The sequence below is a fragment of the Euprymna scolopes genome, chromosome 28 (genome assembly GCF_053919585.1).
Source record: "Euprymna scolopes isolate OS-2025 chromosome 28, ASM5391958v1, whole genome shotgun sequence".
NCBI classification, from domain to species: Eukaryota; Metazoa; Mollusca; class Cephalopoda; order Sepiida; family Sepiolidae; genus Euprymna; species Euprymna scolopes.
This window is the reverse complement of record NC_136509.1, coordinates 65953044-65976957: the sequence shown is the minus strand read 5'-3', so window position 1 is coordinate 65976957 and position 23914 is coordinate 65953044. Positions and strand designations below refer to the sequence as shown.

Sequence of the window (23914 nt, the reverse complement as noted above, 5' to 3'; positions counted from 1 at the left end):
TGTTATAATTATTATTATTATTATTATTATTATTATTATTATTATTATTATTATTATTATTATTATTTATATATCCTCAGTTAAAAAAAAACGGGTGTGTGTTACAGATTCGAAAAAATGGTCTTGACAATGAGTTACAAATAAATTCAAGTTTCACGATATATTTTATTTGTTAGGTGAAAGTACAGAATAGTTAACAAAATACCCTTCCTTCCCCATATTAAGAATGGGTTTCTAAATAATAATGTATTATTTCAACATGGTAGCATAAGTGCACAAGTACCTTTTATTGTTATATATTATATTATTTTACCACTAAAAAAAACAAAAAACAAAAAACAAAAAAACAATTCTACCTCAAGTACAAGTAAGAAGTTATAAATTATAAATACAATGATAACAGAAACGCGTGTAATTCGTACATTTTCTTGTTTTTTAGCGATTTTAGTACATGTGTACTAAAAGCGTTAAAAACAACAAAATAGTATTGTTTGGAAATCAAATTTGAAAAAGTTGAAAATAAGTTTTTTAAATTGACAAACTCAAAATCAAAAAATGAAACTGATTTTTCCGCTTTCGTTCTGAACAGTTCTTTTTAAAATTTGTAAGAGAATACAAATGAAACTCGTTAATGCGCTGGTCAGCGCATTAGTGCATAGTGAGCCGTCCTCCCTCCCCTTTAAGTGGATTTGAATTTCTATAAAAGATAACATTTTAAAGAAATGTCTGCACAATTAATAATTATCAAATATTTACATATTAAATAATTCTGAAACTATTATCTATATGAAAATGGATGATATATGCCGATTTATCTTATCAATATTGAAATATTCTTTGTCAACTTTGCTCGGTCGTAACTTTGCTTCCTGTAGTCATAAAAATATAAATCAAAGTCCAGTAGAGATGAACTTCTATATTCATATAGCCTGTAAAATTTCAGCGATATCCAATCAAATTTGACTCCACGCATATGTATGTAAATGTAACGCATGAAATGTAAACATTGAAAAAAAACAGTTTCCCTTTTTGTTGTCATTTTTTACCGTTTTTTCATTTTAACTTGGAGCATAAAAACATTGAACGCATAAAAGAAAAATAAATTAACATCATTGGAATACTTATTCTATTCTCTTTCCATCAATGTAATTCTTTTAAAAATTGATCCACAAATGAAAAAGTTATGACTTGTTGAAGCACATTAGGTATGTAATATTGCCAATGTCCATGAAAATACAGCATACGCTTATAATGCTAATAACATATTCTTTACATTTTTTGATTCATAAAAAATAAAGTCTCCCTTGCTTGACTCCATCCATTGTGATTGGCTGAGCTCTAACCATTCTTATATTCGGGATTAACGGTATTCACACCAATAAACCAACGCTAACCTACCATTCAAATATGGCATTGCAATGATACCTATTCTTCCCCACTGACTACATCGCTGCGCTCTTTTTCTTAGATTATGTCAACAAAACACACCGGACCTATAATACACAAATAAAATACATCGGTACTTTCCATTTTTATGTGATTTTTTTTTTTACTATTTAAAATTATTACTACACGGCAAAATTTCGGTAGATGATGAATACACGACCATATGGACACAGAAAACGTCACCCTCAGAGAAGTAGATTTGTTCACACTACATCTTTATGTATAGAAACTTAAAACAAAAAAAAAACAGTAGGAAAAGAAAAGTAAATAATCAAAAATAGTAAAACTTATTAATTTATGTAGTTTTTTGGTCAATTTTGTACTGAGGTCCGTTCGCTCAGTGTAGGCTGACGCTAATTCCTTCTTATAAAAAACAAATTTTGTCTGGGGGAGGGGGGTCCATTTAAACAAAATGAGCCACAGCAACGCATGTTCAGGTATGGCTAGTTAAAAATAGAAATCAAATTCATCTAATATTTTTTAATGATTTGTCAGTTTAGCAAAAAGTTCTTTATTATTTAAATAGGTGGGCAAAAAATACTTGATACTTTTCCAAATGTCAAGTTTTCTGTTAGAGTGACGTCACTAGTTTTAAATAAAATTATTTTTTTTTGTCTTAATTCTTGTAAAGTTTCATACACTCATTTACCTAAGTTTGCAAATTTAAAAGTAATTTGATGTTCAAAATCTAAACACTAACATTTTCGAAAGCCAATAATTATGAACCACTGACGATTAACAAGAGTATCAAACACTTTTTAAAAACACTCCCTTAATCCTATCTCTAACCCTAGTTACGAGTGGCAAACCTTCTAAAAACCTTCTCTAAGCTTAATAACATCAAGTCAGAATGGCAAGCCCCACATCCAACAAAATCCCTCTATAAGCCACACATAAGCATCTAAAAAAAACAAACAGAAAAAGATCTTTTCTTAAAGAAAAATGCATGTGATTTGTTTCTCATAAAAATAAATTGGTTAATCTCTTAAACGTTAGAATGGCTCTTAAATGGTTATTTTACATTAAATTTATATGAAACTAACCCCCATTCTAAATTCTAAAGTTATTTTTCTTTTGTTCCTGTCAAGTCTTCAAGATGTTCACATATAATTTCCCTTAGCCATACCATTAACCGCCCATAATTGCATTTCTTATAACCTCCCCAACCTTCCATAATTGCATTTCTTAAAACCACACATAATCGACTAAAAAATGAAAAATCAAGATTTATCTCCTACAGAAAAAAAAAAAAATGGTTAACTGCCCTAAAACGCTACAGTGGCCCCAAAAGGGGGAATGATTTTACATTAAATTCTAAAATAATTTTTGTTTATTTTTCATTAGTTTTCCTGGGTGTTCACATGTAATTGCCTAAAAAGGTAGACTCACATATTTAAGAGAAGTGCTCAAATGGTAGGGGTGGGGCGGGGTGAATGAAAAGTGTTAATCTACAATAATATCAAAGAAATATTATAGTATACTCATGTTTAAACGGTATCAGTTTCTTGTGCATAAAATGTATTACAATTCAACTTTAAGTTATTCTAACTTCTCTTCTTTTAGTTTGCATTTTTAAGAGATTACAGCATATTTATATGCATTTACTGCATATTATTTGGAAACTATTTATTTCTGGGGACTTTTAGTGGCATATTCTTATTCCTTGCACAAAATACACTTTTCATTGCTTAATCTTGTGTTGTAACAAAGATATAACATTTTCACTGAAAAAGTAGTTTAAAAATGTGACAAAATGCATATGATCTTAAAGAGGGAAAAATATCCAAACATGTAATAGTCATAACTTCCTTAATTTTAATCGGATTTTAAGAATTTAAAAAAGATTCTTTCTTAGATCATCAACCTCTATCTATGTATGGCATTATTGAGATATTTTAAGGCATTTCAATTTTTTCATGTGTATTGCTAAGTATTACGTAAGTAAGAGGGACTGCCGACAACTTGTTTATTGATTGGCTGGGATTGTCAGAAGAGAAGATCTGCTCAATAACTCAGAGTTTTCCTTGACCTGGCGATTGGCCCAGAATGCATTACCCCAAAATGCCATACTCCACAGTTCCGGATTAGGGGATTCATCCAGGTGTCCTTGTTGTGGAATTCTAGCAGAAGAAATGCCGGCAGTATTGGGGGTATATCAACGAGGTGACAGCTTATATCAATCCTGAGCATCCTCGCCTGCTGAATGTATTCTACGTCATCCACAACATTGGGCCGTCATGGGACAGGGAAAAACAGATGGTGTTTCTCATGATCCTGGCCGTTGCAAGAATGGTGGTGTGTGGATGTCGCTTTTGAATGAGAATCAGATGGTTGAATCTTTTGCTGATCAGGATCTGATCATGTTCTTCAATCATCAATTAAAGATCAAGATTAGATGTGATAGAAAAAGATTACAATCCACAGTTTTTAAAAGAAGATAAAAGCAGTAATAAGCTTGTGTATATGCATAGGAGTCAAATTTTGAGTATGGATTCCCTGCTTCTTGTGATGTTTTGATATTTGCTTGCAAACAAAATGTAATTATTTCTCTTTATAAATGTACAATTTTTGTGTGTCAGCTTTTTGAAAGGAATTTTATATGAACAGTCAAAGTTGTTTTCGGTGTCATTTTTGTATATTTTTCTGAGAGTTATGCAATGTTTAGGTTGGTTTGTTCAAATAATTACTACTTCCATGTTCATTTACCACAAGATGATATAACATTGGTAAGGAGTTCTGTTCAAAGATTGTATTTTCAGATATACTGTGAAATTTTGTTTTTTGGGGTCAATAGCACACAAGACAACTGGAGAAAGAAATGGTTTGAAAGACAGCAAATTTTCCAATTTCCAAGAAAGTTTGAAGAGTTCAAATTCAGTGATTAATTGTGTTACAAAAATAAATTTGGTATCATTCTTTGTTTTTCAAAGATATAGGTACCTACATAGATTTTAGATATGATAAAAATAAATTTTTTTTAATGAGATAACCAATAATAAATCACCAAAAGCATAAAAAATATTTGTATGCATATCCAAGATGGCTTATTCAGTTGGTCGTCCCGTATTTACAATTGAAGAAGTACATTTACCTACTCAGCAGTTATAACTTTTTGGAAAATAAATTTTAATACAAAGAATATCAAATATTTACATTAAACAATTTAAAAAAATAAAATTATATCCTCATTATACATCCAAAATATTTTTTATAATTTTACTCCACAAATTCATTTTGGAAAAGAAAAATATCATTTCATATCTATCTTTTGTACCATTATATCCCAAGCAACAACTTTTTCACCTGGTAAATATACAATTTCTTTGTAGCCTTTTGATGCTAGAAATTCCTTAAGAGCTTTTTTGCCAGGCCCATGAAGGATTTCAACACTCATAACTTTGATGTCGACTTTATCAAATGGAATTGTTTTTAAAACATCAAGTTCGTGTCCCTCGACATCTAAGCTAAAATAGTCGACCGTCGTCCGATTCATGGCTAGCAACATGGAATATAAAGGAAAACACTGAGTCCAAGCAAGATGCACTTTCCGATGATTTTTCTTGGCCCATTTAAAGTCTTTCTTGCTTTTAAATACTCGGCCCATGTTGGTATCCAAGTTAAATTTGACCTGAAGAAAAAACAAAAAACACTAAATGAAATAAATAATTTGCAAAGATCAACTGTAAAAAATACATAGTTAAGTTAGTTGTATTTTCAAAGTCAGACCCAGAGAGCAATCTGCCTGATATTTGATTCGGACTAAACTAATTCATGTTTATTTGTTTTTTCCTGATAATACATCAACTGGACAGAAGTAATGTTAAAGTGAATACATTTTATCTTACTGAAGTAAACAGAAGCGTGAGCTTTTAATCGTTTCATAAACATTTTGCAATTTTGTCATTTTGTCTGCATACTTCAGCTAGCTGATAACCAATTACATGTGTTTAAAATAAACCTTAAATATTTTTTCTTAGTAGATAATCAACCAATTCTTTCTAATTTTCACAAGTTGTTTCCATTAGATGCTAAAAAGGGTCAATTATTTTGCATGGGATATTTTTAAGTAAATAAGAGGTAATTGTTTAAGAAATCTATATATCTATAAAAGTGAAAGTGTCTGTCTGTGTGTGTACATTTCTCTACACAATAACTCTGTCAATTTTCAGTCTACAGACTTTAAATTTGATATACGGGGTATTGAGATTTGTGAAAATCTTTGTAATCGGTTTTCGGCGAGAAATTTGGCTGTTAAGAGGTCAAAGTACAACGATTTGACCTTTGAGAACTCTACCAAACTCCTCCGACAATTTTGGGTCTAAATAATTGAAATTTTAGATATAGGTTCCTTGGGCATAGATCTAACTTAATAACTTGATTTGAGCTCAAAACAATAAATGTTAAGGGGTCATAATAGGTGTCAAAGTTTAAAAATATTGACCTCTGTGGTGTCTACCACATTACTCAGATACTTTCTGGTCTAAACATTTGAAAATTTACATAAAGAGTATTCAGAGGGAGGGCAATATTTTAGTCGGTTTGGATCGAAAATTTAAGCTACCAATATATAAATGTATGTATGTATGTTTGCAAGTCTGCCTAAAACCTTCGACAGAGACGACGGATTTGCATAAGATCAGTATCGTTTTGAAGCTCGACCCTTCAGACGACAAATACCGAAAAATTGGCTAAAAACAGTAATTTCTTCACTGGGCACTTTTTTACAGGGAGGCGTCGCTTTTTTTTTTACTGATATTTTCAGAAGTTATCTCTTTTCGATTGTCTAGGCTTAATTTAAACCTACGTCACTTCTGGTTTGGCGGTGGTCATAACAGCAAAGACGGCACGTTTTTTGCCCTGTTCTTTTTCTCTTTCGCAGTATGGGTTCGAGCCTGCCTTCTACCACCACTTGTTTTTTTTTTTTTGCTCAACACACACCTCCAAACACCCGGGCAACGCCGGGCACCCATGCCAGTTCATAATAAATTTCATCCAGGCCAATTGCAGAGTTGTGATTTTTGTATGGCTTCTTTTAATTCTGGAAGTGTAAAGTATTCATTATAGTTTTCAGTGCTGAGTTAAAGTTTAGTTTCTGTTTTTATTTTGAAATTGTGGAATCCCATGTTATGTTATCAGGGGATGAATTTGCAGAGGCCTCAGTCAGTGTATCAGCAATGTCTTTTATATTTTGACATCATCATTCTTTTTTATAAGATGGTTGATTGTAGTAGGTTGGTTTCTTCCAACAATTTTCCTGACTAGTTTCCAAACTGTGGAGGTTTAGATGGAAGTGATTTTGTTTACATAGTTTTTGCCAATTATTATTTTTTTTTTTGCCAATTTTATTATTTTGCAGATCTTTGCTTTGAGCAATTTATATGAGTTTAGGTTGATAGTAATAAGTTCTTTATGGAATTTGCAGCATTTTGTAATTTTATTGCTATTTCGCATTTGTTATTAAACCATGGTAAGTTGTGTTTGTTTGATAGGAAGGTATTTGAATCGTTTCATTTGCTATTGTGATTCAAGTTTCCTTAAAGTGTTTCATTGTATTTAATCTTTTTGGGTCATGAGCAAGTCTTATATTTCACAATGATTTAAATTGTTGCCTATTGGCCTTGTTTATTTTCTAGTAAAATGTTTTGTTATCATCACTGATGGGTTAAATGATTTCTATTAAAATGAGAAAATGACCACTGCCACAAGGATCATTATGGACCTTTCATATATAGTCCATGATGTCAATAGTGGAATATAAGCCAGTATACAAGTTGAAATGTGTTGAGGATTTAATATTTAAGATTCCTAGGTTATTGTTATTGATCATTATTTTTTCAGTCCTTATCTTTTCTATTTGTTTTCAAACACCTCTACGGCATATCAACAACTTTTGGGTCATTTAATGCCGAAAAATCAATTCTAATGTGCTAAATGTTGATTAGTTGTTTTTGGTCTTATGGAATCTTTTGTTATATTTTGTTGTACATTTTAATCTCTTTCAGGAATTCAATAATTTTTTCTGTGTCGATTTTGTTAAATATCTCCCTTAGACTATTCTCCTGGTAATGCTTTATTCAGGCCCGTTTTAAGTCCACACAGCCCGTCAGTATATGATGTACTGTGTAGGGCTCTTGACACGTTATGCAAATAAGCACCTCTTTTAGTAGATGTGAGTAAGTGACATGAGTTTGACCTATTCATAGTCTAGTCATTACTACCTCTTTTTTCTTTTTTTTTTGTATCTCTTATTCTGGTGTTTGGTTTCTGGCTTTGTTTTTTCTAATTTTTGAGGGTGTAGTATTAATATTTTTTGGAAGTTTGGTCATTCATTTGATTCCAGGTGTATAAATTTTTCTTTTATCTGTCTGGTTGGGAGTGTTAGATTTTCCTACTATTTTTGCATGGGTATTATTTTTCATGTATCCTACTATTGTTTTGACCTCTGGGTAGGGTATATTTCTTTTGTATTTTATTCCTAAGATTTCTTTTTCTTTTTTCCAGAGTTCCCATATTTTAGAGTAATCAGGGTGATCACCTTGAAAATTTGTGCATTTGATCTCATGGCATTCTTCATTGTGGTTTGATTCTTTTGATCCATATTTGCCAGATGTGGATTGACCTCTGCAGATGTGTTTGTGATGTCCAAATTTTTGACATTTCAGGGGATCTGGAATTTATATTTATACATATTCTATCCAAGTTTGATTCTTTTTAGGGATTTGTGTTGAATGCATGTATGTATGCGTTTGTGGATATCTTTTCATTAGTTTTCCTGATAAAAATTCTTTCATGGTTGATAACTCCTTGATTGTTTAGTTTTTGAATTTCTTCAGAGGCATCAAGTGTCAATTCTCTGCTTAGTTTTTTATGTGGACTAATTTTGATATTGAGGTTATGGAAAGTTTTTATTTTCTTCTATTCTCTCACTTTAAATTTTTGTTTTGATTTCTGCTAGTAAATTTCCATCTTTAGTTTTTTACGGTTTCCGATTTTATTGGGTAGCATTTTTTCAATAAGGAAGAGGATAGTTTTAATATAGGATTTTCTTCCAGTGATTATATTAAGTAGAATTTGGGGAATTCTATGCTTTCCTCATTTTCTGATTTGGATAGGGCTCATTTGGATTATTTTATTTTGCTTTATCATGGAGTTTATATTCGTTTTTCATTGCTTGTGTCCCCCACCCACTCAGGAGCCCGGTAACAGGTCAGGGCTACACAAAGCAATATACTCGATCAGATAAGAAATCCTGAGCATTTGTTACCAGATTTATTCACCACAAAGTTTAATTGAATTAATGATTAGTTTGCAAGCATGTCTGGATTTGTATTCAACATTTGATTGACTCTTAGCCAACTAGTACTTGTAGTTATAGAATTTTGTAATTTTTTTTGCATTTTTTTGAAGGAGAATTGCTGTTTTGCATTTTCTTTTTCCAATTTTTAAAAATCTTTTAGTAGTAGTCGATAGGGGTTGACCTGACCAGCCGATTGATCTAATCAGGTCTCTCCAACCTTCCATTTAGCCTGGGTAAGGGCCAAAATGGTGTGTTAGGAAGTGGATGTGCTTAACCCTGACCTTCGACTAACAAGTTTCTGTCATAAGGAATCATGAGTTGCCATCCACAGCCAACAGATGACCCCATAAACTCTATGCATGGCATCAATCAATGTACTTTAATGCCCCACCGACAGGACCTATAATAAGGTAATCTAATTTGGTCTATTCCATTCATAATTTTTAACGATCTCATTGTTAATGACAATGCATCTATCTCATTTACCTTTATCCTTGTGTAGCTTTTGGCCTTAACTAATGTTGATTCCATAGTAAAACACAAAAATAATTTAAAACCTATAATGCAAATTAATTGAAAAATTTTATTTGGGGGGGGGGTAAATAATAAAGTTAAATCATATATTGTCATCAACCAAAGGCAAATCAAATGATTGGTTGATTGGTTAGAAATGTCCAGATATAATGCTACTAAACCTTATGTCTAGAATCCTTATTCCAATTTTGATTCGAATCCATTACATCATTTGGATTATAGAAAATGTCTAAAATTGAAGACTTAATTTTAAGGAATCTTAAGAACATATTAAAATTCAAGGATTTAATTGATATCTAATGATTATTGATCAGATATAATATAAAGCTGAAATAAATTTTCAAAAGGTTGTGCTCATATTATAATCCCTTAAAGCTCTTTGAAATATTCCAAAGAAACTGAAATTTAGGGAATATTTATCAATTACTTTCTAATACATACTGGTAAAACTTCAAAAAATAGATGGTATCTGAATTTTCACCAAGGATTGTCGGATTACGTTGAGAGTTGTTCAAATGTTGAAAAGCTAAATTCACATTTTTTTTGTTGTTTTGTTTTTGTATAAAAAATGTTTTTTTTTTCTTATTATTTTTGGGGTGATGTTTTTTTTTTCTATTTAGTTTTGTAACATTTGTTGACAAATAATTTGTAAATTTTCTTGAATTTTTTTTTCTGTACTTTCACCTAATAATTTACGATTTTCATAAAAATCATTCATCTTTTCTTATAATGAAAAAAACTTCTGTTTACAAAAACAGTGCTTATGCACTTATTGAACTGCACTATTTCTAAATAGTATTTTGAAGTTAAATTTAAGTTTTATAATATCTTGTTTTTATTAAATCATTAGGTGAAAGTACAAAATAGTTACAAAACACCCTCCTCTCCCCATGGTAAGAATGGATTTCTAAATAACATTACTTCAGTACAGTTTAATAAGTGTACAAGTACCACGAAAAAAAAACCGTTTACTGACAATTTTCTTTTAAATGAAAACGAAAATGTAAATTTTCTTTAGAAAAAAATTTAAAAAAAACTAGAGAGAGAGAAAGAGAAAGAGAGAGAGAGAAAGAGAAAGAGAAAGAGAGAGAGAAAGAGAAGTTTCTTTATATCTGATCAGGTTCATCATGTTTAGCTCAGGAAAATTCTTTCTTTCACATCTTTAACTTTTTAGACTGTTGAACTTTAAAAGGATACTTTAAAAAAGGTTTTTAGTTTTACTTTGAAAATCGGTTTCATATTAAGTTTAGCAACAACATCTCATTCATGATGCACAACATGAGAAAGAGAAAGAGACTATATATGTGTGTGTGTGTGTGTTTTATCTTAAAAAGTGTCTTACTCTTTCTGGATAGGGTCTGATACTTGCACATGCATGTATGGCATGGGATTTTCTATTCCGGGCTTTCAGTTGCTGATAGTTTAAAATGTTGGCTTCAACTAAAAGACCATTCCAACCACGATCGCGTTCGAAGAACAAAGAGTTTGAGCGACCTTCGCCATCCATGGCTCCACATTCGATAAAAAATCCATTTTTCTAGAATTGAGAAGAAAAGACAGACAAAAAGTTAAGAGAAATGATAAAGATACACTTAAAAATCAATCAAGCATTCAACACAGCGAACGAGTTTTAAGAAGCCATAATAAAGCATATCTTTAGTCTAGCATTTGCAATTTGTGCATGCTAATCTATTATTTTTTTATTTTTATTTTTTTACATAGGCATCACCACATTATCAAGGCCAAGAGGCCATTCAAGGATAAGGGTTAAAGAGTGTACAGTAGAAATTGGACAATATAGTAATCATTAGTAATGAAAATTCGGTAAATTTGATAACTTATATGGAACGGCTCATCAAGAACTTATTTACATTAGACTTGAAGACAACCATATTGTAGTCAGCCGGAAAGCAGGAAAATGGAAGACAATTCCACAGGCGTGCAGTTCTAAGAAAGAAGCTTTGTTCATGGAGTCTACGTTTAGGTTTAGACACAGATAAAGGGTGGGGGGAATTATTGATAGTGTTTACAGCTAGACGAGTGTTTCTTGTGAAAATTTGGCGAGGGGGTACCATAGACTGAAGCTCAGTCGAACACTTTTCATGAAAATAACGATACATCAGAGACAAACTCGCAACATCTCTTCTGTGAGATAGAGGTTGCAGGGAAGAGAAAAGGACATCTCCTACGAGGCTACGAAGTCTATTTTGAAATCTGTCAAGGCAGGACAAGTCCTTTCTAGCAGCTCCTGCCCAGATGTGGCAACAGTATTCCATCCTTGGACGTACCTGGCTCTTATATAGATAGAGAATTGCATCAGCAGTGAGATATCTACTGGATCGATAGAAAGATCCCATCATTTTTCCAGCGGCCTTGGCAACAGATTTGATGTACGTGTTCCATTTAAGATCAGGAGTAATGGTCAAGCCAAGAAGCTTGTCAAAACATGAGGCCTCCTGAAGACAAGAGCCATTCATTTCAATTGATACCAGATGTGGATCAGAATGTTGATAATGTAAAGAAAGAAGCTTGGTTTTAGATGCATTAAAAGTAACCAGCAACTCCTTTCCCCATTGTACCACGTGCTCAAGATCAGAGGAGAGAGAATCAGAGAGAACTTGGTCGTTTACTGCCTTAGATGTGCTACTATAAATGGTAGTGTCATCAGCATAGATGTCTACAAATGATGTAAAGATGTGATTTGGAAGATCATTAATGTAGATCAGGAAAAGAATTGGGCCCAGGATGGACCTCTGAGGGACACCAGCATTAATACTGTGAGCTTCTGATTTTTGCTCCTCAACTACTACTCTTATGAACCTATCAGAAAGAAATTATTTAATAATTGAGAAAACATTTCCAGCTATACTATAGCTAGAGATCTTGTGAAGTAAACCTTTATGCCATACCCTATCAAAGGCCTTAGATATGTCAAGACCAATTGCCCTAGAAAGGTTGCCTCCGTCAAGAGATTTGCTAATCCTATGAGCTATAACTGTAAGCACATCTGCTGTAGATCTAGCAGAACAGAAACCATTTCTTTTTTCTTTTTTTCTTTTGTTGCTTACAAGATTTTTATTTTGGTTTCACTTCTGGCTGATGACACCTGATTTTTTTATGCACCTCCCTCCAGATCTCACTTTTTTTGTTTTACAACTGGGCAACCCCACCCTCTTGTCACATTTTTTTGCCTTTCCTCTATCACAGTTTATCATTTAAGTGACTTTTATAACCGAACAACGCCCCCCCCTCTGCTGTCAGAATTATTTCTTTACAATCAGGCAACGTCGGGCGCCCCCTGCTAATCTATTACATAAAGGAGAACAGTCTGTGGCTTAGTGTGTATGCGTTTGTATGTCCACTAAAAACTTTTCTCATACACATCGCACATGCACTAACTTTGCATCGAAAAGATGATCAATTATTTCATATAGAAATGTTTTCTTTGAAAGAGGGGGTCAGATAAAAATTTACCTTTTGACGCTATTTGCAAACTGCGCATGCGCTAATCGTCAATAGCTTCTTTTGTTTGAAACAACTAAATTTGCAATGTCATAGCAACTGCGCAATCGTAGCCACATCAGTAAAAGTTATGAGAGTTCGCATCTGTCTTTTTTTTTTTTTTTTGCTTACAAAATTTTGGTTTTCTACTCTAACAATTTTTTTTGTTTTTCCAACCAGGCAATGCTGGGCATCCCCCTTCCACTACTGTTGTCACTTTTTTTGCCCCCCTGTCACAAATCTATTTTTTAATGACCGGGTAACGCCTCCCTCCCCCGCGACAGTTGTCACAATTTTTGGAAATGTCACATAAAAGAACTTCATATGTCTGACAGAGTTCTTAGATAGGTTTTATATCGAACTGTCTTTATTACATATTGATAATCCAAAAATTCGATGAAAGGCTTATACAGTCTAACATCACAAGTGCATTTCAAAAGTTTTATTACCACACAAGCAGAAAGGTATAGCACATAAAATCAACAGTAGGTTCTTTGATATGACAAGGGCACGTTAAAATGAATGTTTGTTTAGAGCACAATTGAACTATGATACTTGACTTTTGAATTTTAAACTTTAATCCAAGCCATTATATAAAAGTAATTTTATAAAATCAACAGTAAGTTATCTACAGTGCAGTATAGACTACAACGTATTGTGAACTAAGTGCAGGGAGACATGTGAAGCTTCCTCCTGGTACACCGCAGTGGATCCTCAATTAGAGCAGGCAATTAATCTATTTGATTGAACAATGGTCGATTTCACCGATTTCAATGACAATATGGGAGTGTGAAACATTCGTTAATTCTTATACAATCCCGGGCAATGTCGGGTCTTTCTGCTAGTATAATATATAAAAAATGGTTAAGTAAATTCTAAAGAAAAATGTCTAAAAAAACATTGACCAGCATTGATGCAACGGATCAAGATGAGGACTTCAATCAATCGAGAATAACAAACAGATTTCGATTGACATCAGTTTGACCTTGACTTTTTCACATGCATATGGCCTCTGTAAATAAATATAAAATAACAGACGTGTTCAGACTTCCACACTGCCTTTTTTGAGTGCGTTTAAAAAAAAAAAAAAAAAAAAAAAAAAAAAAATATATATATATATATATATATATATATATATATATATATATATATATATATATATATATATATATATATATATATATTTACAAAACTTTAATAAAATTTTTAAACCAAAGAGTGTTTATACAGGGTGTCCCCAAAGAAGTTAATGGTTAAAAAAATTCATAACTTTCGTAATTGTTTATATTTTTCTTTTATTTTTTCAGATCATCTAGAGTATCCCTTCCAAGGTCATCATGAGTCGTTACACTATCGAGGAGCGGATATTTATCGTAGAGTTGTATTTTCGGTTGAATGAGTCAATATCAGAAACCTAAAGAGAATTTCGACGAAACTTCAACACAAGAAATTCCCCTACTCCCAATGCAATAAAAGCTATTTTGGCTCGATTTCATGAGCAAGGGTCTGTATGTGACCTCCCTAAATCTGGTAGATCCTGTACAACAAGAAGTAATGAGAATCATCAGAGATTAGCAGACAGTGTAGCCGAGGATCCATCGACATCAGTAAGAATGAGATCAAGTCAAATTTGGGTCTCTCGATCATCTCTTCACAGAATGCTTCACGAAGAGGGCAAATTTCCATATAAAATTCAATTGGTGCAAGAGCTTCAGCCAAACGATCCGAAAAAAAAAAAAAAAAAAAAAAAAAATGGGTGGAATATGCCATGTAATTCCAAGATTTGCACAATGGGGATCCAAACTTTCTCAAAAACCTTATTATGTCCGATGAGGCCCATTTTCATCTGAATGGGTTCATAAATAAGCAACATTGCAGGATTTGGGGATCAAAAAATCCCCACGCAACAGCACAACGACAATTACACTCTCAAAAGTGTACAGTATAGTGTTGAGTAACGGCGGATGAAGTAATCAGAATTGGTGGACAATTGAGTAACATCATTTTTCATAACTAAAATTAGACCTTGTGAAAAACATACTTTAGATTAAGTTGTGTAAATAAAATTAGAATAAGTAAACTATGATGTCTTACTATATCTCATAACATCACGGAGAGGCTCAACTACCTACATATGAAAATTGGTAAGAATAACTTAAATATTGAGAAAGTTAAACAAATTTAAAATCCGTCAGCTTCTTTTCGGACACCCTGTATTTACAAAACTTTTTAAATATTTAAACCAAATACAAGTTTTCAATGTAAGGAACAAAAGTTTTTCTTGGCCTTTGGGATCCTTATTCTCGTTTTGTTCCAATGTAACTATTAAAAGCAAAGGCGAAAAAACGTTTCAAAAAGAGATTTGCATGTTTTAATGTCTCATTAGAAAAACAAAGCAATAACAGTAAAAACCTTTTATGAGTAGAAATTGTATTAAACAAGGTCATAAAACAACGTTCTGATATAATAATAGATAAACATTAAACAGTGCCATTATACTAATAAAGCTGCACCCAATTTGAACGTTAAATTTTTGCTTTTAAAAAGAAAATTAAGATGATATTTAGCAACAGTAATATAATTTTCATTGAAAAAGTTAATTTCTGTTATTAAAGTTAAGTTCTTGTGGTCTAATCATAAGCAATAAAAAAGAGTTCAAAGACAATCCAACAGAATTCCAGCACAAATGCAACCCTATGTTATCTGGGCTGCATTTATCGCAATCCTCGTTCACAGCACCATATTTGTGATATACCCCTGGCCGTGTTCGTCGATCCCAGCTCACAGAAGCATAACCAAGATGAATTAGCGTTACACAAGCACCACTACTATTTTTCTGCTTTTCTTCTACTTTGATATGCAGTTTCCTCGTTTTCCATTTTAGTTCTCCAATTTCTCTCAGCTGATCCTCACATATGCTAATTAGTTATAACTACAGAAGTTTACATCCAAAAATAGAAACCATCTCCCACTCTATCAGATGGACAGTCACAACATGTGAAGCATCGTATTCTCTTCTCAGCTTGTAGGTGTTCCTTTTTATTGTCACATTCCACCTCTGATCATATGATGACACAAGTGAAGTGGGTGGCTGATCATTTTACGATAGTGGGACAGATATATTTTCCTCTCTGACTAAAGTGGCAGAAATACTAAAATCTAAATAAATAAAAAAAAAAATCTAAATAAAAAAATCTAAATAAATAAATCTGAATAAGATAACTCAACTAAAGTAGGTCTGGCCTCTCCAAATCATGACTAGGGGTGTACCAATTAATCAGCAGATTGTCAGTAATCGGCCTAATCAGCCAATCGGCAACCAGTCAATTTACCGATTAAGCGGTCGATTAATTACTTTTCTCTTTCCTATAAAATTTTAATTATTTCATCACTGTCAAGTGACTCATCACATAGCTTTGACACATTAACATAATAACTGCTAATTTAACTTAGCATTTGTTAAGTGTATCGCCACTATTATGACTTTTTGCTTTTATTAAATAAAATTACAAAATACAAAGAACAATTTCCAATTCTTAAATGAATATAATTCAACAATTAAATAAGAAAAAAAGGAATTAAAAACCAACTACCAAGTACAAATTGTAATTCTTAAAGTGAATAATTATAAGCTAAAGTTCTGCACCTGCTGCTCAACTTCCTCTTCTATTCTTCCTGTCTGCCTCCTCTGCTCTCATAGTCTACTCAGATTTTTAAAGTTGAATACTTTAAGTTGTAATATAGAAACATTAGAGTTTCTCCATTCTCAGAACACAGCCTGTTCATAGTAGGTTCATACACATTAATACCTGTACCAAAGGGCCTCTTACTCTCCACAGGTGAAGATAGTGTGCTTAACCGCCCCCTTAAGTAAGACACTTTATCAAAACCCCCAATACTAACGATTACTACAATACTATCTCTTTGATTACTGTACACGCAATAACCCTTATCCCTGAGTGGCTTTCGGGCCTTGATAAGTGGTTACCCCCATGTAAAAAAAAAAAAAAAAAAGTTCTTTTGTGCACTTAAACCATAAGGGATTTACTCTTTTTGAGTTTAGATTGTGATTCTTGTATTTCTGTTGTAGTCAGAGTCACCAAATTTAGCTTCTACCTGCTCTAAGTTTTGATTTGTTACTGCAGGCTTATTTTAAGGTAGGCATCTTATCAACAGTATACATTACAAGAGATTTTCGTTGTTCTAAATTTCTTTTTAGCATATAAGATGTTGAATGCCATTGTGTGGTCACATCTTGAATGAGTTTGTTTTTCCAAATGAAGCTGATCCTGTATTTCAGTTAAATTGCTAATGGAGAATGATTAAAGTGAGAGACGATATTTCTATTAGTTGTAATGAGTCATTTATTGAGAGTTGCCATGTATGTATGAAGCATGATAGTGTTTCTAAACGACATTACCTGACACTAGATTTGTTCCTTAATCCCACAAGACTAAGAAAACTTTGAAGATTTTATACTCATTCAGAACATTGTGCAATTCTTTATTTATTATTGCACCTGTGAGTGCATCAGGAAATGGAACAACTCTAAGCACATCCCTGCACTGTTCAAAGTCATTTGAAAGCCTATCAAACTCAGAAAGGGAGCATTATTTGTAGCAGCTGTCCAAATGTTTGCAGTCAAAGAAATGCTGCTAACTTCATCAAGAGATGATTGAATTTTAGCTTTTACTTTTGTAAATTCATTGGAGATACTGTAATTTGGACAAAGTTTTGCAATAAGCCTTTTAAATCAAAGGTCAGATGTTACAGAATATGGTTGAATATCAACCGCAATCATTTCTCTTATATAATAAATCTATTGTGACTAATGGTCATTAATATAAAAAACATTTTTTTTTTACTAATATTGATTCTATAATAGTTTCGTGTTTTGTTGGAGGCTTGTGGTTGCTGCCACTTGTTCCTGGAATGTCTGTCCCTGAATATTCATTGTTGCTTCCTTTTCTTATTTGATAGAATCTTTCCAAGATGGTTTATTCGTCATTGTTAAAGATTTTGCTGATTTGCCACCTTTTGATATGATGGTTTGACATAACTTGCAAGCAGATGTATCCTTATTCTTGGGATTGCCATCAAAATACTTCCAGCAGAAACTGGTTGCTATAATAGTTGGAGGTTGTTGTTAATATTTAGTTAATTTTTTACATATTTAAATTACTTATGCCTGATATCTAATTAGTAATTTATCTCAATAAAATATACATTATCTTAACCAGAAAAATAAATATATATATGCAATGGTAGCAAAAGTCCGAAAATGAGGAACAAGAGTATGACTGATGAAGAATGCTTTATTTTCAATTCGCACATCATCACAATTTATTGTACAATTCCTCAATATGAAAACTGAAAGATGAAGCAATAATTTTCTTTAACAGGGATTTAAAGTTCAAAATAATAATGTTAATTTGATAGGAGGGGAAAGGAGGGAAGTTTTCCATCTGTTTACATCTATTTGCCTCGAATTCAGTGCAGTTGTTAACATGTTAACAGCACATCATGTCTATTATTTGATCAGATGGTGTAAACGATGCATGTCTCTTTGATTAAAGTTTAACCGGCAAGAAAAAAAGGGAGATAACTTGTTTTCGTTTACAATATAATTAATATTAGTATCATTTATGGACAACAAAATTTGCTGATAAATTGGCCTTAAAAACCTATTAATCAGTAATCAGCCAATTATCAAAGGCAGATTAATCGACTAATTAGCTAATCAGTACATCCCTAATCACTACTAATAGCTTCAGAATCTGGCTCTCTCTTGATTCAGCATTTACTTATTATGTACATCACTGTTATTTATTACCGTCGAGTTGAACTGAGATATAAGTACATGTCTCCCATGTGTGGAGATACACCATTGATGAGCACCAACTGTGGATTGATATGACCGGGTCTGAATTTCATTGAACCGTCTTTGTAGATTCTTCACGCACACTGTGACCCCTCTTTATAAAAATAGGTACTCATTCTTTGGTGATCCTTGTGGCGCACAACATTAACCCCTTTCACTCTGATCTGGTATGAGTGCAGCAAATTCGCAGGTGTTGACAAAGTGGACATATCATCTTTGGGAGTAACACTGTACCAATAAACACCATCCATAATAGGGCAGCTCTTTCGTTCAACAATCCACTTTATTGTACTACGACGCCTCCCTATGGTACCACTTCCTGATAGCCTATATGTTCAGCATGGTCGGAAGTTGATATTTATTGAACTGTTGACTTTCATTTAACTGCCTGAATTGTTAACTACAGAAGGTAATATAAGCAAAAATCTTGTTTATCCAGGTCTACATCTTGTGTTTATAATTCTCCCTTAATTCATTAGACATTGGATATATGGAAATTCAAGTTTCTAATTTTTTGGTGCACAACTTGCGGACTTTTTCCAGAACAAAGCATACTCCCATCTGTTTGCCAAATTTTGCAACAAAATCAGTTTCATTAAAACGCAGCACTGCACAGATGGATTGTGTCTCTCCAAACTGAACACTTTCTTTAGTCTGAAAGTTTCAATAAAGTTTTGATTTTTTTCCGCCTAGTTTTTCTAATTAATTTAAACATTCTGTGGCGTGTGACCGTCTCTGTAAACGCCTTCTTTCAACTCAAACACCCATTTTCTCCATGGTTTCTTTTATGCGTCTGGTATAGTCTCATTTGCATAGAGATGGCAAGACTCATGCGCGATAGTCAAGTATAAAAATAACTTCAAATCACCATTTTTTTTCCTTGTCAAACGACTGAACACTACAAAGCACCCACACACGCACTCACACACACACACACACACACACACACACACACACACACACACACACACACACACACACACACACACACACACACACACGTTATTCAGGTAAGTTACAATTTTTCCTGCATTCCATCCTGATTTCATAATCACAATCAGGGCACAAGTAGTATTCATTTGTGTCGGGTACTTTTTCAAAGAAGAATGACAAAGGCTTCACCTTCATGCATACTCTTGCTTACAGTCCTAGTTTCAATAGACACTATCAGTTTTTAAATATGTCATTTTAAGCAAAAGCAATATTACATACCAAATTGTCATGTCGAAAATAGTAATATATCTAAAAATGACGAAAATTCATCAAGTAGAACTGCTATTGTGTTTTTAATAAAAAGTCTATTGCCATAGACAACAAATATTGCAGCCATGAACAAGTAATCTAAAATATTCCTTCCGAGTTATGTCCCCTGTGTAGACTCTTACAGTGAACTTTATAACTTCTAAGAAAAATGCAATTTTACCCAATTTTCCATGAAAATTACTTTGAAGTATAAATAATTTTCTACTCCAATTTTCGTATTTTTTCGATATATTATTATTTTCGGCTTGACAATTAAGTATGTAATATTGTTTTTGTACATAACTTAGGGTGGCAGTTACATTTATTAAGTATCTGGAAACTGCAGTAACAAATGGCTGGGATGATAGAGAGAAAGATTTTCGATCCTATCATATACTAGCAGAGACTCCGAGCAAAGTACAGGAAGCAGATCCTGTTGGAGGAAACTGGACAGCTTGTTAAGATAGTCGAAAAATCGATTTTTTAAATATATCATATATACTTAAAAAATCGATTTGTCAACTATCTTAACAACAGTTCAGTTTCCTCCAACAGGATCTGCTTCTTGTACTTTGCTCAGAGTCTCTGCTAAGATATGATAGAGAGAAGGATTTTCGATTCTATCATCCCAGCCATTTGTTACTGCAGTTGCTAGATGCTTAATAAATGCAACTGCTACCCTAATCATCCACACACCGGGATGAGATTTACAAGTTTGCAGCAGAGATAAAATACGTGCTGAAGAGTTAATCCATTAGCGATTTCCGGAATTTGACTTCCTCATTTTCATTGGAGAATGGCATCCTTATCCAACACCTGCAAACCAAGAACTCTAGCTACCTCTCTCAGGCAAACGGGATACTTGGAAAGCAACCCATAGTCCAAAATATATTATTGCACACACGTGCTGTCAACAACATATGCTGATATAGCACTTTTGATCATATGGTCTTGAGATACGATAGCGTCTGTAAAAAACTTCATCATTCCTACTTGGAAGATGAAATATGTTGACTCGTATTTTATTTCCCAGCCATAAAATATTTTCGTCTCAACCTTGCGTCCTGCGATCAAGAACTTTGAGGGACTCATTTCTCATCATTATCATGATTTCTATTATTCATTTTTCTTTCTTTTTTTTTCTTATCTGTAGAAAAAAAAAAAAAAAAAAAAAAAAAAAATATATATATATATATATATATATATATATATATATATATATAAACTTTGAGCCCCTATGTCTCTCTACTTCCATCTTAATTTCATATTGTTGAATTTTATCTTTAAGCAGAAAGACCTGGAGGCTCAAAATTTATCCCGTCTTATGCAGGCTTTCTCAAGAGGGATGGTCAAAGACGAGAAGGTCAAATGTTTAGAGCTATATCTACTAATGGGGAGGGGGCCTTTATGTAAATTAAACATTTATATACAAATATGCAGTTTACGATGATTTAAAAAAAAAATGCTTTGATTTTTTATGAAAAAAATAAAAAACTAACACACACACATACACACACACATATATATATATATAATATATATATATATATATATATATAATATAAAGCTGAGTGTGTGTGTGTGTGCGGGTATGTTTGCTAGTATATATATATATATATATATATATATATATATATATATATATATACACACACACAAAATATATTTTTTGTTTTGGAATCCGTCTTCTTTTCATTTGGGATAGAGGTGTGTAGCGCATTTTCGCTCGTAGAATCCTCTACCCACGCTCGTGCAGGTATCTGAGTGAGGATATAATCGTATTGCTGTGTGGTACTCTGCTTGATTGCAAACTGTTTCTAAAGAACTTTGATTTAACATATTCTTTGACGCATTAAATGACTGAGATAAGTAGCTAGTGGAAACTTAAGTCTAACAGAACATTTTGTTTTGGAGATGGAGTGAAAGTAAAAACTATTAAAACAGTTAATTTCCTGCAACAATAGAAGATATAAAGTGTTAGTTTATACTGAAGCTGATCTCGTCAAAAATGATATCAAGACATAAATCAATAAAAACTACAGGAATACTATTAACTTTAAAAGCGACAGCTGTTGCAATTTTTTAGATATATTAAATTGCAAATCATGACTTCTGACATTATAGTTTTCGATTAAGTAATATTCTTTTGACAGATATTAAATTGCAAACAACTTTCAGACATAATAATTTTCCATTAACAAATATTCTTTTGGAGATCAAAAATACACCAAACTTAGTGTAACGTTGTGAGACTTTAAAAGCTTGCTCTTGTTATTTTACCCCAAAACAAAGCACAATGTCACGTTGTCATAACGGGATACTATCTGGGACCAAATTTACAGAGATACTATGTAGGGAGTTGGGCAGCAAGATATTTGTTCACATTACACTTGAACTTCTGCATGCCAGTACAGTTGAGGAAGCAGGGACCCGGTAAGGAATTTCAAAGTCTGGCAGTTTGAGGGAAGAAGCTATTTGAGTAGAAGGCTTTATGGAATCTCGGGATCTCTACAGTGTAAAGGTTGGATTTTGCAACTTGTCAAGGGTATCTATGTCAAGGGTATCTATGTCAAGGGGGTACAAGTTCTTTGAGTTTGTCAGAGCAAATTCCATTAAAATACTTGTGAAACAAGCGTAGAGATGCCACATTTCGGTGATGGGACAGAGGTTGTAGTTTGGTTGATAGTATGGAACCTATTAGGTTGGCAACTCTTTTTTGAACCCTGTCTAAGAGCAAGAAACTAATGGCAGATGAACCAGCCCGATGTGGCAACAATATTCCATGCATGGGTGAATAGTGGCTTTGTAGAGATACAGGATACACTCAGGTGTGAATAACCTTCTAGCATGGTAGCGATAGCTCATGTTCTTCATAGCTACCTTGGCAATTACTTTAATGTATTTGTTCCAATTCATGTTGGCTGTGAAGTGATTGAGAAGCAATTGGTGGTTAAGGTGTCTTGTAGTTATTAAAAGAAAAGGAGCTTAGTTTACATTCAAAGACCCATTCCACTACAGACTAAAGGTCTACCCCTAAAGTTTTAACCATTTTCTTAGATTTGTGTTCATTCGTTTTCCTCTTGAGTTTTTTTATAGAGCATAGTGTCGTCAGAAACTATACTCATCAGCAACTATACTCATCTTAGAGACAGTGGTCATTTACGAATATCAGGAATAATAAAGATCAACCCCTGTGGCACACCTTCATTTATATAATGTTTTAACGTACAACCATGAAGGACAACCTTGATTTCTCTCTTGTTGAAGAATTCAGGAAGTATTCATCCAGTAATACCATATGATTTAATTTTCATGAGAAGACCATCATGCCAAACTGTCAAAGGCTTTAGATATATCTATGGCTATTGTTCTAGCTTCACCTGCCTTATTCAGTGCATGGTATATGCATTCAGAGATGACAATTAGGTTATCTGCAGTAGAACAGGCATGCCTACATCCATACTTTCAGTTGGAAAGAATTTTATCTATGAGGTGAATAGTGCTTAATTAAGGATAAAGATTTTGATGAAGAGAGGGAAGAGGCTAATGGGGCGATAACTGAGTGGGTCAGGTCTTTTGCCAGAGTTCTTAATAACTAGTACAACAGAAGCAGTTTTCCAGCAGTCAAGAAAGCAATATTTGGTAAGGCTTTGTTATAGAATTTGTATAGAGAACCAGGCCAACTTCAGCAGAGCATTTTTTAATAGTATAGCAGGGATGAGATCAGGGCTATACGTTTTTGAAAGGTCTAGATTTTTTTGGCATCAAAAACAGGGGAAAATATGATTTTTGGATCATCAAAGAGTTAGGGCTCCTGTACTGTCAGTCGGAATACAGCAGCTAGAAAAACTGTCAAACTAGTACCCTCAAATCTGTCAAATAAGGCTGTGTGGACATATGAGGCAATCAAGCATCCTCAATATGCCCCGTTTTAGGGGCTTGGAATAAGACAGGAGGTAGAAATCGCATTTATTGCCCTAGACAGGAAACAAGGCCAATCATTGCCTCTGCCG

General features: G+C 33.1%; 1 protein-coding gene across 1 annotated transcript in view; it reads right to left on the bottom strand.

The window, feature by feature from the left end:
* Positions 1 to 348: 348 nt before the first annotated feature.
* The window catches only part of LOC145249685 (uncharacterized), a 119940-nt gene continuing 96374 nt past the window's right edge, over positions 349 to 23914 (bottom strand). Inside the window, exons 2-3 of the mRNA XM_080111481.1 lie at positions 10620 to 10814; positions 349 to 5074 (exon numbers count right to left, since the gene is read on the bottom strand). Of these exons, the coding sequence (XP_079967607.1) occupies positions 4697 to 5074; positions 10620 to 10814 (573 nt within the window). The 3' untranslated portion in view covers positions 349 to 4696. The remainder of the gene's footprint in view (positions 5075 to 10619; positions 10815 to 23914) is intronic.